General features: G+C 49.2%; 1 protein-coding gene across 1 annotated transcript; it reads left to right on the top strand.

The window, feature by feature from the left end:
* Positions 1 to 210: 210 nt before the first annotated feature.
* On the top strand, positions 211 to 8,585 carry CSKMT (citrate synthase lysine methyltransferase). The gene is made up of 2 exons (XM_082270546.1): positions 211 to 349; positions 7,844 to 8,585. Exons 1-2 carry the CDS (start codon positions 262 to 264, stop codon positions 8,494 to 8,496), a joined length of 741 nt encoding a protein of 246 aa, XP_082126672.1. The 5' UTR covers positions 211 to 261; the 3' UTR covers positions 8,497 to 8,585.
* The last annotated feature ends 4,147 nt before the right edge of the window (positions 8,586 to 12,732 follow it).

The raw sequence follows: 12,732 nt of genomic DNA, 5'->3' as shown, positions 1-12,732 counted from the left end.
GGCAGGTAGTGCCATGGTTGAGATTAAAACCGAAAACCATAATGCTGCCAGACAGAAGTGCTAATCACTTAGCCACTGTGCTGCCCATTTTGGCTGGAGTTACACTTTAAGGCACAAATGCCATATTAAATTTGTGACTGTAGTACTAAATGGATAACATAAACATGAATTGTATTTCAGGTTGCAAAGATAAAAGCCATGTACAAGCATTCTAATATATCTGTACCCTTTCACAACAGATCAGTCTCTGCACTATTGAAGATGTTCAGACTTCATCGACTAATGTTATCTCTTCGCCAGCCTAGAACACAATTTTTTGGGACAGATGCTGGTACCAGAGGGAATGGAGGTTGGTATAAGTTTAGTATTTGGCTGAAAATTGAATATTTCTCCATTGTGCGTATTATTTAAAATACATAAATAAAAGATAAGTTCACCTTTATAAAAAATAAATACATAAATGTACATTTTGTTGCAGGTAAAAAAATGTGCATTTATAATTTCTCTTACGTCCTCCGACAGTCGCCGCCTCTTCATATTCGTCACATATGGGGTATTAGACTTTGCTCCGAAGGAGTAGCTAGGCAACAGAATATGTTAACAATAAAGCTTTAACATATCCCACCCTCAAGGGGTGGTCCCCTCAGTCAATACCCTCCTACTTCCTGCAACCATATCTCAGTTTTAATGTCTAGGTTGTCAGGAGTGGCTGGCTCTCTCTGTGCTGGGACTTTTTGTCCCAGACTCTTTCTTCTTTTTAATATTTTGTTTGAGTTTTCTCTCTACCTTTACTTAGCTGTTATTTTTGTCAGCATTAGTTAGTTCTTCGGACGAAGAGGATCATGCGGACTGGGTCTCGGGCTGATTCCCCTGGTCGCAGGTCGTGGGTCAGTGGCTTCCCAGTCTGCCATCGAGCGTTCAGCCAGGTAACGCTCCTGGCACAGTGAACGACCCATCCCTGTTCGGTGCAGGGATGATTGGTGAGGTGGCTACCTCACCGGACGCTGTGCGGTTTCTTAACCTCCATTATGTGCGTCTTGAATTGCGACTCTCCCTGCCTCATGTGCAGCGGCTTGTTCGCCTGTGCGGGTTCCCCACGCCATGTGAGGTAAGTGTATTTATGTGGGGACCTGTCTGTCTGGGGGGGTCTCAGTCTGGGACTGTGTAACCTGCCTTTAATCACACTGCTTGTCTCCCTATCTCTCGGCTGCATGCTGTGGGCTGCAAGGGGGGGGGGGAGCTGTATGACACTGTGTGTGTCAGGCTGGGCAGTGTGAGGTGCTGTGTGCTGTGGGGCATGTTTTTTCTTGGCATGTTTGGGCATATACAGCGATCGCTGCGGCGATCTAACATGTATCCTTATATTGGGATGTAATGTGTGTGTTTTTTTATGCACTGTGGAGCGGCGTTTTCGGCGCCAAACGACGCCATTTTACCGGCGCCCGCTCCGGCCGCATGGTTTACATGCACGGCGGCCATTTTCTTGTAGCCTCCATAGGCTTACATAGAGCGCCCTGGCAGCATCACTTCCTCTCTCCTGGAACACCGATCGAGGCAGCAGCAGCAGCGGGGTCTCCTCAGGTTTTGTCCTTCTGTTCTTGTTATCCATTGCCTGTACTCAGTTTGTATATTCCCTGTGGGGGTCTCATTGTGCCTGAGTGTGGTGCGGTGGGCTGCGCTTGCCGCGCTTGCTAAAAGGGGGCAGTTAACCCTTGGTTGTCTGGCATTACAGGGGCAATGGATTCTCAGGAGGGCAAGTTTCCCACAGTATTGGTGGAAAGCCAGGGGACCGCTGTTTCCCCCCCCAGGGGGGGGATTTAGCCACTATTGTGGCTGGCCTTGCTGCCCAGGTGCAAATGCTGGTGGCTGCTCAATCTACTAAACGGCCCAGAGTTGCTCTGTCCTCTGATTCTGAGGGTGAAGGTGATGGGGCTGTTCTGGCAGGGACCCCCCTATCGGGGTCCCGCTCCTCTCTTGATCTAGTGGGGTCTGAGGTAGAGGCTGAAGTTGAGGGGGTTGATAATTCTCCCCCTGGCTCGCCTGAAGAGCTTGCAATCATGGATGAGTTGATTGCTTCCATTAAGCAGACGCTACGTTTGCAGGACGAAGTGTGTCCCCCCGCTGCTTTGGCGGCTTATGGGACGCAGAGAAAACGCAGGACGCCGCAGGTTTTTCCCTGCAATGCTGATTTTCAGCGCGCTGTTAAGGATCAATGGCGCGATCTGCGCAAGCCTTTTGCGGTACCAAGTAAATTCAAGCTGCGTTATCCTTTCTCGCCTGCCACTGATGAACGGTGGTGTGTGCCTCCGCCAGTGGATCATGCAATTGCGGTTTTGAACAAAGCCACTGCGATTCCTGCAGAGGGTTCCCCTGTTTTCCGTGATGCCACGGATAGGAGACTGGAGTCCCTTGCCCGTCATACTTATTCTGTTACGGGCTCTATGCTTAAGGCTCTGTTTGCTTCTCTCATGGCGGCCCAGGCGATCGCAAGTTGGACGCAGATGCTTAGGCGCGTCCTAGTGGCCGATTCGGCCTCGGCGGCGACCCTGGATATGGTGGATCAGATCCACCAGGGTGTCATGTATCTGTGTGATGCGGACCTGGACCTGATTCCGTTGGCTGCACGTGTGCACAGCGTGGCGGTGTTGTCTCGCCGCCTGGTTTGGTTGAAATGTTGGTCGGTGGACCAATCTTCACGTAAGACCTTAGCCAATCTACCTTATGATGGGTCTCGCCTTTTTGGGGAGTCCCTGGATGTGTTGATTAAGGGGATCACCGGGGGTAAGAGCACTCTCTTGCCCCATTTCCCCAAGGCTAAGGGGGCTTCTGGGAAGAAGCATGCAAATTTTCGGCCCCCTCAGGGGTCCTTTCGTGCCTTTCGGCCGCACTACAAGGGCAAACCGTTCAAAGGCCAAGGCTCTCAGAAGAAGCCCTGGTCTGGGAAACAGAAGTCCGGCCAATCCGGACCTGCTGCCCATAACAGTTCGGCCTGAAGGGGCGCCCTCACCCAGTTTTGGGGTGGGGGGACGCTTGCTCGGTTTTCTTCAGCCCTGGTTGGCCCGTGTGCGGGACAGATGGGTTCTGGAAATCGTTCGATCTGGTTACAAGATCGAGTTTCTCTCTCGGCCGGAGAGCAGATTTTTTCCCTCAAATCTTCAACTGTCTCCAGAGCGACTGCGGGATCTGCACCTGGCGGTGCGGGACCTGAGGGCTCAGGGAGTGGTGGTTCCGGTGCCTCATCGGGACAGATTTCGGGGGTTTTATTCCAATCTGTTCACCGTGCCCAGGAAGGAGGGCAAGGTTCATCCGATTCTGGACTTGAAGGCTCTGAACCGCTCTGTGCGGGTTCGCAAGTTCCGCATGGAATCCCTGCGCTCGGTGGTGGCTGCCCTGGTTCCGGGGGAATTCATGGCCTCCATCGATTTGAAGGATGCGTACCTTCACATCCCCATATTCGAGGGTCATCAGAGATACCTTCGATTTGCCATTGCGGAGGATCACTACCAGTTCGTGGCGTTGCCCTTTGGTCTCGCCTCGGCTCCGCGGGTCTTCACCAAGGTGCTTGCACCGGTTCTGGCATTATTGAGGGCCCAGGGCATTTCTGTCCTGGGGTATCTGGACGACATTCTGGTTCGGTCTGCGACCAGACAGGGTCTGGAGAAGGACCTGTCTGTCACGATGCAAACTCTGCAGGAGTTTGGTTGGACGATAAATGTTCCAAAGTCGACACTGAGTCCGTCGGTTCGTCTCCCCTATCTGGGAATGATACTGGACTCGGTGCAGGCGAAGGTCTTCCTGCCGGAAGACAAACTCAGGACTCTTCAGGAGGAAGTCAGGTCCCTCAGGGACGTTCCACACTCGTCTCTGCGGACGTGTATGAGATGTCTGGGATTGATGGTCTCGGCCTTCGAGGCGATTCCTTTCGCGCAGTTTCACACGCGGGGTCTCCAAGCGGAGATCCTGTCCAAGTGGGACGGGCGACCTCAATCTCTGGATCTTCAGATCTCGTTGAGTCATCGCACCAGGGAAAACCTTCTGTGGTGGCTCCAGTCCCCGTTGGTGTCCGGGGGCAAGTCGTTTCGTCCGATCTCGTGGACGATAATCACCACGGATGCCAGCCTGTCGGGCTGGGGTGGTGTTCTGGGCGTTCTGTCCGCCCAGGGGACCTGGTCGGAGGGGGAGTCTTCCCTCCCGATCAACATTCTGGAATTGCGTGCGATAAGGCTCTGTCTTCATCGCTGGACGGACCGGCTGCAGGGCTGCCCGGTTCGGGTGCAGACGGACAATGCCACGGCGGTGGCCTACATCAACCACCAAGGGGGCACCAGGAGTGCCCGAGCGGCTCGAGAAGTGGCCGACATTCTGTCTTGGGCCGAGACTCATGTCCCGGCGATAACGGCGGTTCACATTCCGGGAGTGGAGAACTGGCAGGCGGACTATCTGAGTCGCCAGACCCTGGATCAGGGGGAATGGTCTCTCCACCCGGCTGTCTTCCAGATGTTGTGCGCGAAGTGGGGTCTTCCAGATGTGGACCTGTTCGCGTCTCGCCTCAACTACAAGGTGAAGAGGTTCGTGGCAAGGACGCGCGACCCTCGGGCAGACGCGTCGGACGCGTTAGTGGCCCCGTGGCATCAGTACAGGCTGATGTACGCGTTTCCACCGATTCAGTTGCTGTCCAGGTTCCTTCGCAGGTTACACTCGGAACGCAGCACGGTGATTCTTGTGGCACCGGACTGGCCTCGCCGGTCCTGGTACGCAGACCTCGTGAATCTGGCGGTCGACGCCCCTTGGCGTCTGCCTCTTCGAGACGATCTACTGTCTCAAGGACCGATTTACCATCCTGCTTTACAGTCGCTGGCTTTGACGGCCTGGCTGTTGAGACCGAGGTCCTGAAGGAGAAGGGTCTCTCTCCAGAGGTCGTTCATACTTTGATCAACGCGAGGAAGTCTTCCTCGGGGAAGGTTTATTACCGTACTTGGAAGGCCTATTTTGCCTGGTGTGAGTCCAGGGGGTTTTCACCCCGCACGTACTCGGTTTCCCGTGTGCTGTCTTTCCTTCAGACGGGTGTCGATCAGCGTTTGGCGCTGGCTACGATAAAGGGTCAGGTGTCTGCGCTGGCCGTTCTGTTTCAACGTCCCGTGGCTTCCAACTCCTTGGTTGGCACTTTTATTCAGGGTGTGCGGCATCTGGTCCCTCCTAGGAGGGATCCTTTGCCCCCTTGGGATTTGAATCTCGTTCTATCTGTGTTACAACGTGCTCCTTTTGAACAGATCAGGGAGATCTCGTTGTCTATGTTGTCCAAAAAGGTCGCCTTTTTGGTGGCGATCACTTCGGCTCGCAGAGTGTCGGAACTGGCGGCTTTGTCCTGCAAGTCTCCGTACCTGGTTGTTCATTTGGATAAGGTGGTCTTGCGACCTAATCCTTCTTTTCTGCCGAAACGAGTTTCGGAATTCCATCTTAACGAGGATATTGTTTTGCCTTCGTTGTGCACGAAGCCTAAACATCCAAAGGAGGTGAGATTGCACTCTCTGGATGTTGTTCGGGCGATAAGGGTTTACCTTAAATCGACTGAGTCTTTTCGTAGGACGGACTCCTTGTTTGTTCTTCCGGAGGGTCCTCGGAAGGGCATGGCGGCTTCGGCCTCTACCATCGCCAAATGGATCAGGCAGACCATTGAACAGGCCTATGCTTTGCAGGGGAAGGTTCCCCCTGTACCTGTGAAGGCGCACTCTACTAGATCTCTGAGTACGTCTTGGGCCTGCCGTCATGGGGCTTCTGTAGCCCAGGTGTGTAGGGCGGCGACTTGGTCGACCGTGCACACTTTCACAAAATTCTACAAAGTAGATGTTCAGGCATCGGCGGATGCTTCCTTTGGCCGCAAGGTTCTTAGTGCGGCTGTTCCATAGGGTCCCTTGTTGGGGACTCCTGGCTGTTGGGATAGTTTTTTGTATCCCCTGGTTTTTTTGTCTTTTCCTGGGTTGTTGCTCCTGTTGAGCACTTATTTTTGCTGTTGCCCAGCTGGTTTCCTTCCTTTGGTAAGGTTCCTTTCTTTGATGTGGAGACTGCGTTGCCTTTCGGCGCGGATGCGTTTCCCACCCCTCATGTTTGCACTGCTTTGGGACGTCCCCATATGTGACGAATATGAAGAGGCGGCGACTGTCGGAGGACGTAAGAGAAAACGGAATTTTTGTAAAATCTTACCTGTAAAATTCCTTTCTCTGAGTCCTCCGACAGTCGCCGCCCCCGCCCCTCTTTTGGGGTTTGAATGTATACTCTACTGCTATTCCACTAAAACTGAGATATGGTTGCAGGAAGTAGGAGGGTATTGACTGAGGGGACCACCCCTTGAGGGTGGGATATGTTAAAGCTTTATTGTTAACATATTCTGTTGCCTAGCTACTCCTTCGGAGCAAAGTCTAATACCCCATATGTGACGAATATGAAGAGGCGGCGACTGTCGGAGGACTCAGAGAAAGGAATTTTACAGGTAAGATTTTACAAAAATTCCGTTTTTTTGTTATTAGGTATTAGGAGCCTACAAACCATTGCACACAGGCTCAGCAGATCACGGGTATAATCTTAGGCTCCTGCTGACTATCAGTGTAGCTGTCCGCTATGGGGCCAGATGTGCAGGCTCACTCCCGAGCTGGGCTGTGTGCATCCATACATACACACATTGTGGTTCTGCCCCGCCCACTGTTCACAGGATTTGATTGACAGCAGCAGAAACCAACAGCTTCCACTGTTGCCTTTCTCTTGTGAATGCAGGGATAGAGCCGCTACAGGCAGGCACAGCGCTGCATCAACTAAGGACTCAGGTAAATATTTAGGGGGGGGGGGGGGTACTGCTACTGGGACATTCATGCTCTGTTTATAGAAAATACTGCGTTTCCCTGAAAATAAGCCCGGGTCTTATATTAATTTTGGCACCAAAAACACACTTATTTTCGGGGTAGGTCTTATTTGTAATGTGCTGTCTTCTGCCTCCCTGCCTGTCAAGAATCCCCTGTGTGAACCTAGTAAAAGTTGTAAAATCCTTGCATCCATTCTATTACCATGTTATATAATGTCCAGTGTGTTTCTGTAATCTAATTGTGTAAAATACCTTCGGTACAGCGCCGCTCGGCACTCAGCTCATCTCCCACTCTGCTCTCATTCTCTTCTCCCCCGCTGACAGCTGGGGGTCACAGAAGCGCCAGCAGGGGGAGGAGACAGCCAAAATACATTAATGTGTGCAATACTGACAGTTGCCATCAGAGGGAGGAGAGGTGAGATACAGGAATGTGCGCGATACCGACATCGGTCAGCAGAGGGAGGAGAGAGCTGAGATACAGGAATGTGCTTCCATGATCCGTTCTTAACACTGCAGAGGGGAGGGGCTGAGATTCCCTACCAACAGCTTTGAGAAGAGCAGAGTGGGAGATCAGCTGAGCGACAAGCGGCGCTGTACCGAAGATATTTTACACAATTAGATTACAGAAACACACTGGACATTATATAACACAGTAATAGCGTTGATGCTAGGATTTTACAAACACTAAACTAGGGCTTATTGTTGGGGTAGGGCTTATATTGCAGCAATATACTGCAATATAAGCCCTCCCCGAAAATAACAGTAGGTCTTGTTTTCAGGGTAGGTCTTATTTTCTGGGAAACAGTATCTAAAAATGAAATGCAAAGGGAATGCATTAAAGTAAAAAATGCCTTGGCTTTAGAACTAATTTAACATTTCATATGTTCACTTTAGGAGTTCAGATCTTTAACATATCATAGTGTTAAGTTAGCAAAATGATAAACTCGCCCTTTTGTCTCATAACTTTTTTTATTATTTTTTTTCCATTAGAAAGTCTTCGAAACAGTATGGGTGATAGAATAACTTGGGATAACATCTACTCCAAAAATTCCCACAAAGGATTTTCACATTTTGACTGGTTTTTCGGTTATGAACAACTGAAAGGTCTTCTTCTCTCTCTTATTAATGAAACTGCTCTGGGGGAGCACACTGGGTCACCAATACACGTGTTGGATTTGGGTTGTGGCACTTCTGATGTTGGAGTTGGTTTATTTCGAGACTCTCAGCTTCCACTTCTAATATCCTGTGTGGATAACTCTGCTCCTGCAATTCATGCTATGAGAAAAAGCCTTCTAACAGCAACACCCATTGTGCCTGCACATCAAGATTCCCAACTGGAATATTTAGAAAGTGATGTTACTCAGCTCCATGGTTTTCTGTCCGGTAGTGTATCACTTGTCTTGGACAAAGGGACCTCTGATTCTCTCCTGCGATCAGGAAGGGAACAGGCTCAAAAAATGGTTTTGGAAGCCCTACGGGTTCTGAAGAAAGGGGGAAAATTGGTTCAGTTCACAGATGAAGATCCAGATGCCAGAATTCCTTTTTTAGAAAAACTTGGAGCCCAACCAAATGTGACATTTCATGACTTAGCACTTAATGATGGAGCGACATACTATGCATATATTGTGACACGAGCCTCATAGGCATCAATAAATCAGTTGTTTTGTTTACATTAATTGCAAAAAAAATGACTTGGTATGCAAATTTACATTGAAGGAAATCTTTACAAAGAGAAATACAGACTGCCATTGTCGGCCTCAGTCTGAAAATGCTAATTACTTGGCTGTCTTTCTAAACAAGTTGCTTTAATCCCTTCATGCTGCCACCTCCCGTCCTTAGGAGGTTCTAAATGCTGGAAGGCGAACATTTGGGTCATGTGACTGCTGTGATTGGCTGTCACAGCAGTCACATGATCAGAACGCTCCCAAACGCAAATATGCATTGGGAGCTTGCCGATTCCCACTGGTGACGGTGTAGGGAGCGCACAGAAAAGTGTTTACATAAAGCCACATATATGCGTCCTCTTGGCGTTAAAGTTCACCTGCCGAGAGGCCGCATATATGCGCCAAGTCGGCAAGAAAAAGCTAAAGCAGTATTAAACTCAAAAGCGAACATTTATTATATAGCAGCTTACCAATTCTTAGATGTGATGGCTGTATTAGTTTCTTTTTTAGGCTTTTTTTCTTCTATTATCATCTGGTTATCCAGCCAGCAAGTCTGTTGTTTTTCACAAGGTCAAGCTCTCCAGCAGAATCTATCAGTTTACATGGATGAGACAAACCACTTAACACCGACAGAAATGATTATAATGATCAGCTTTTACTTATTCATGCAAACCCTTTATCCCAGAAGCAAAAAACTGTTTGCTGTAACTGATTATACAGTGTGAGCGGAAGTTTGCCTTCAATTTGTTAGTGTATCTCAATCTGCTAATATTATTAACACTACCCTCCCCCTAGAATCACAATACTGCTGTTCCTCCAGAGTTGTGTCTCACTAATACAGGTGGTGGGTTACTGGCCAGATCACCAGGTGAAACCAGAGGGAAAATTGATGCAGCCACCACATCTAATGATTGTAATCTGCAATACTATTTTATACAGGATTTATATAGCACCAACAGTTTGCACAGAGCTTTACAATGTGAGGGCAGATAGTACAGTTACAATACAATTTAACACAAAAGGAATCAGAGGGTCCTGCTCGTTAGAGCCTACAATCTAAGGGAGGGTCAAGTGATGCTCTCTGTTTCGGAGTTATCCTTCGGCGTGTCCTTTGGCTAAAATGCTGGTCTGCGGACCAGACTTCTAAAAAAGCCCTGGCTGTTCTTCCATACAAGGAGATCGCCTGTTTGGAGCTACCCTGGATGACATCAATAAGAGTCTCACAGAGGGGAAGAGCACCTTTCTTCTGCAGGCTAGTAAGGGTAAGGAACCTCTTCGCAGACGTGGCCCGTCCTCGGCTAACAAGAAGTTTTTTTGTCCCTCAGGGTCAGCTGACAAGCGACCTTGGTCTGGCAAGTCCAAAGCGGGTTTCTCCAGACCCACAGACAAGGCTCCTTCTGCATGAAGGTTCACCCTCACCCGTGCCTGGGGTGGGGGTACGTCTTCACTGGTTTCCGGATCCGTGGGCTTCCCTGATGCAAGACAAGTGGATCCACAAGTGATACGGTCTGGCTACAAGATTGAGTTTCATTCTTACCGTCCGGAAAGGTTCTTTCCTTCCAATGCGCGTTTGTCCCTGAACAGATTGCAAGCCCTCTTTGGGACCAGTTGCTTCAAGGGGTGATTGTTCCGGTTCCAACTTCGGAATGTTTTCAGGGGTTTTATTCACATTATCGACATCAAGGATGCTTACTTACACATTCCAATAAGTGTCTGTCATTAATGATTCCTCTGCTTTGCTGTGGGAGAGGAACATTATCAGTTTGTGGCGTTATCCTTTGGTCTCGCCTCTGCTCTTCGGGTCTTCACTAAGGTGTTGGCCCTGGTGCTGGCATTGTTATGTCTCAGTGCTGGGCTACCTGGATGACCTTCTCTTGCGGGCTGAGTCTCCTACTGCTCTGATGGACAACGTGGACATCACTATACGGACTCTGAGGGAGTTTGCTCGCTTCTGAATTGTCAGAAAGCTGCTCTGGTTCCTTCCACAAAACTGGACTATCTGGGTCTGACTCTGGACTCGGCTCTAGCCACAGGATTCCTACCTATGGACAAGCTCCAGAAGTTGCATGCTGTGATTCATCTCTTGCTGTCCAGCAGGTGGTCGCCTGTCCGGACTTGCATGAGGGTGCTGGGCCTGATGGTTTTTACCTTCGAGGCGGTCCCATTTGCACAGTTCCATATGAGGTCCCTGCAAAGGGAGATCTTGGCCAAATGGAACAAGTGTCGGAAGTCTTTGGACAATTAAATCCAGCTGAGCCAAAAAACAAAAATGTCTCTGATCTGGTGGCTTCGCTCTCCAGCTCTTCGCCAAGGAAATTCTTTTCTCCACCTGTATTGGACAGTGATTACCACGGATGCCAGTCTGTCCGGAAGCCAACGAAGAATGCCGGCTACCTCCAGAGCTGCCAATTCCGTTGCATTCCCTGGATGTGGTTCAGGCTATTCGGGTGTAGCTGGTAGCCAGAATCTTTTAGGAAGTCAGACTCACTATCTGTGCTTACGGATGGGCTTTGAAAAGGAATATCCGCTTCATCTGCGACAATTTCTAGAGGGATCAGACAGATGGTGACTCAGGCCTATTCGATTAAGGGTCAGGTTCCTCCTTTCCCTGTGAAGACGCACTCTATGCAGACGCTCAGTGCTTCTTGGGCCTTCGTCATCAGGCATCAGTAACACAGATGTGCAAGGCGGCTACTTGGTTGTCTGTGCACACTTTCACAAAATTTTGTAAAGTGGATGTGTTAAACAGTGCATTGAGGTCTACTTGTAAGTTGGAGACCTCCTGTAAGGACATTATTCCACTGCATAGCTTGGTGTTATCTGCAAAGACTGAAATGGTACTTTTAATTCCAGACCCTATATCATTTATAAATATATTAAAAAGTATGGGTCCCAACACTAAATCATGGGGTACACCACTAACATCCCTAAACCAATCAGAGTAATGCTGGCCATACACTATACGGAAAATCGGCCGAATTTCAGTCATTTGAACAGTTCATTTGTTTTTCGGCCAGTTAATGGGCACAAATCGGTAATGTGATGGTTGTGACGTTTTTGAGCCGAAAAAACAAAGGACAAGTTTGGAAATTTTCTGCCGAATGAACGATAAATTGAAAGGTTAATGTGTTTCTTAAGAATCATTACCTCTCTAAACACAGTCTTTTAGCCAGTTTTCTATCAATTTACAAACTGATTTTTCCAAGCCTGTAGCCTTCATCTCACATATTAGCCATGTGTGAGGAACTGTGTCAAACACTTTTACAAATCCATGTATACTATGTCAAAGGTTTTGCTCTCCTATTCATAAAAAAAAAAAAAAACAGATTTGTCTGACAACATCTGTCTTTCATAAATCCATATGGACTTTTGCCTAAAATGTTTTTTCCTGACAGACTCCATGGCAGCATATGTTCGGGTAGGCCCCGCCTCCTCTCCTACCCTATAGGACCCCACTCCCATAAATCTTTGCTCCTTTTCAGCATCCATGTTCCTTTTTCGTCCTCCTCAAGTTACACATACCTGTGTGTTTCCTATCCTTCGTTTGGACGTTTTTTGGATTGTGGATTTGGTTCAACATGGTCCTGCCTCCGATAAGCCCTTGCTATTAGCCGGGTATGGAGGGGGCAACCGAAGATTTGTCTGGTGACCAAAAGCCCACGCTGCTGCGGGTGGTCCTGTGTTGCCCGAAGCCCGGTGTACTGCGCCTGACCGTGTCTGAACTAAAACCGCAAGTACTCTTTACCTTTTAGTGAATTGTTTTTCCCTGGTGCTAGTGTGTTTTCTGTACCTTGTGCCTCATTGTTTGCTGCAGAGGGGGTTGGGTGTCCTTCCTGTCCGGCTTTCGGCGCTTCCTGTGTCACGATCGCCGGTGTTGTGATCCTCTGTGCATGCGCGGCCGGGTCCGAAAGCGAGGCTTGATTAGCGCATGCGCAGTTCCGTATTCAGCGGCCATTTTGCGCATGCGCAGTTGCCGCGTTTGGCGATGACGTCATTTTGGCGCTAAATTTAAACGGGAAATTGCCTCTGCAAACTGGGAATGTCATTTCTGTTGCAACAGGCTTTCCCGGCGTCCGGATTCCTATACTAACAGGTTAGTGTTTGGTTTTATTCCCCCCCCCCCCCCTCCTTGGCAGCTTAAGCACAAATACCTATGTCTGTCTTCTTCTGTCTCCAGCGAATCGCTTCAGCCAGTATGGAGTCATCACCGCCCCT

The sequence above is a fragment of the Pelophylax lessonae genome, assembly GCF_965119305.1.
Source record: "Pelophylax lessonae genome assembly, chromosome: 10".
Classification (NCBI taxonomy): Eukaryota; Metazoa; Chordata; class Amphibia; order Anura; family Ranidae; genus Pelophylax; species Pelophylax lessonae.
The sequence above is the reverse complement of the archived record's forward strand: the minus strand, read 5'-3'. Positions and strand labels throughout refer to the sequence as shown.

Coding starts and splice junctions, on each gene's coding strand:
- CSKMT (XM_082270546.1), top strand. CDS start 262: ATGTTCAGACTTCATCGACTAATGTTATCTCTTCGCCAGCCTAGAACA. Junction 350..7,843: donor TGGTACCAGAGGGAATGGAG/GTTGGTATAAGT, acceptor TTTTTCCATTAG/AAAGTCTTCGAAACAGTATG.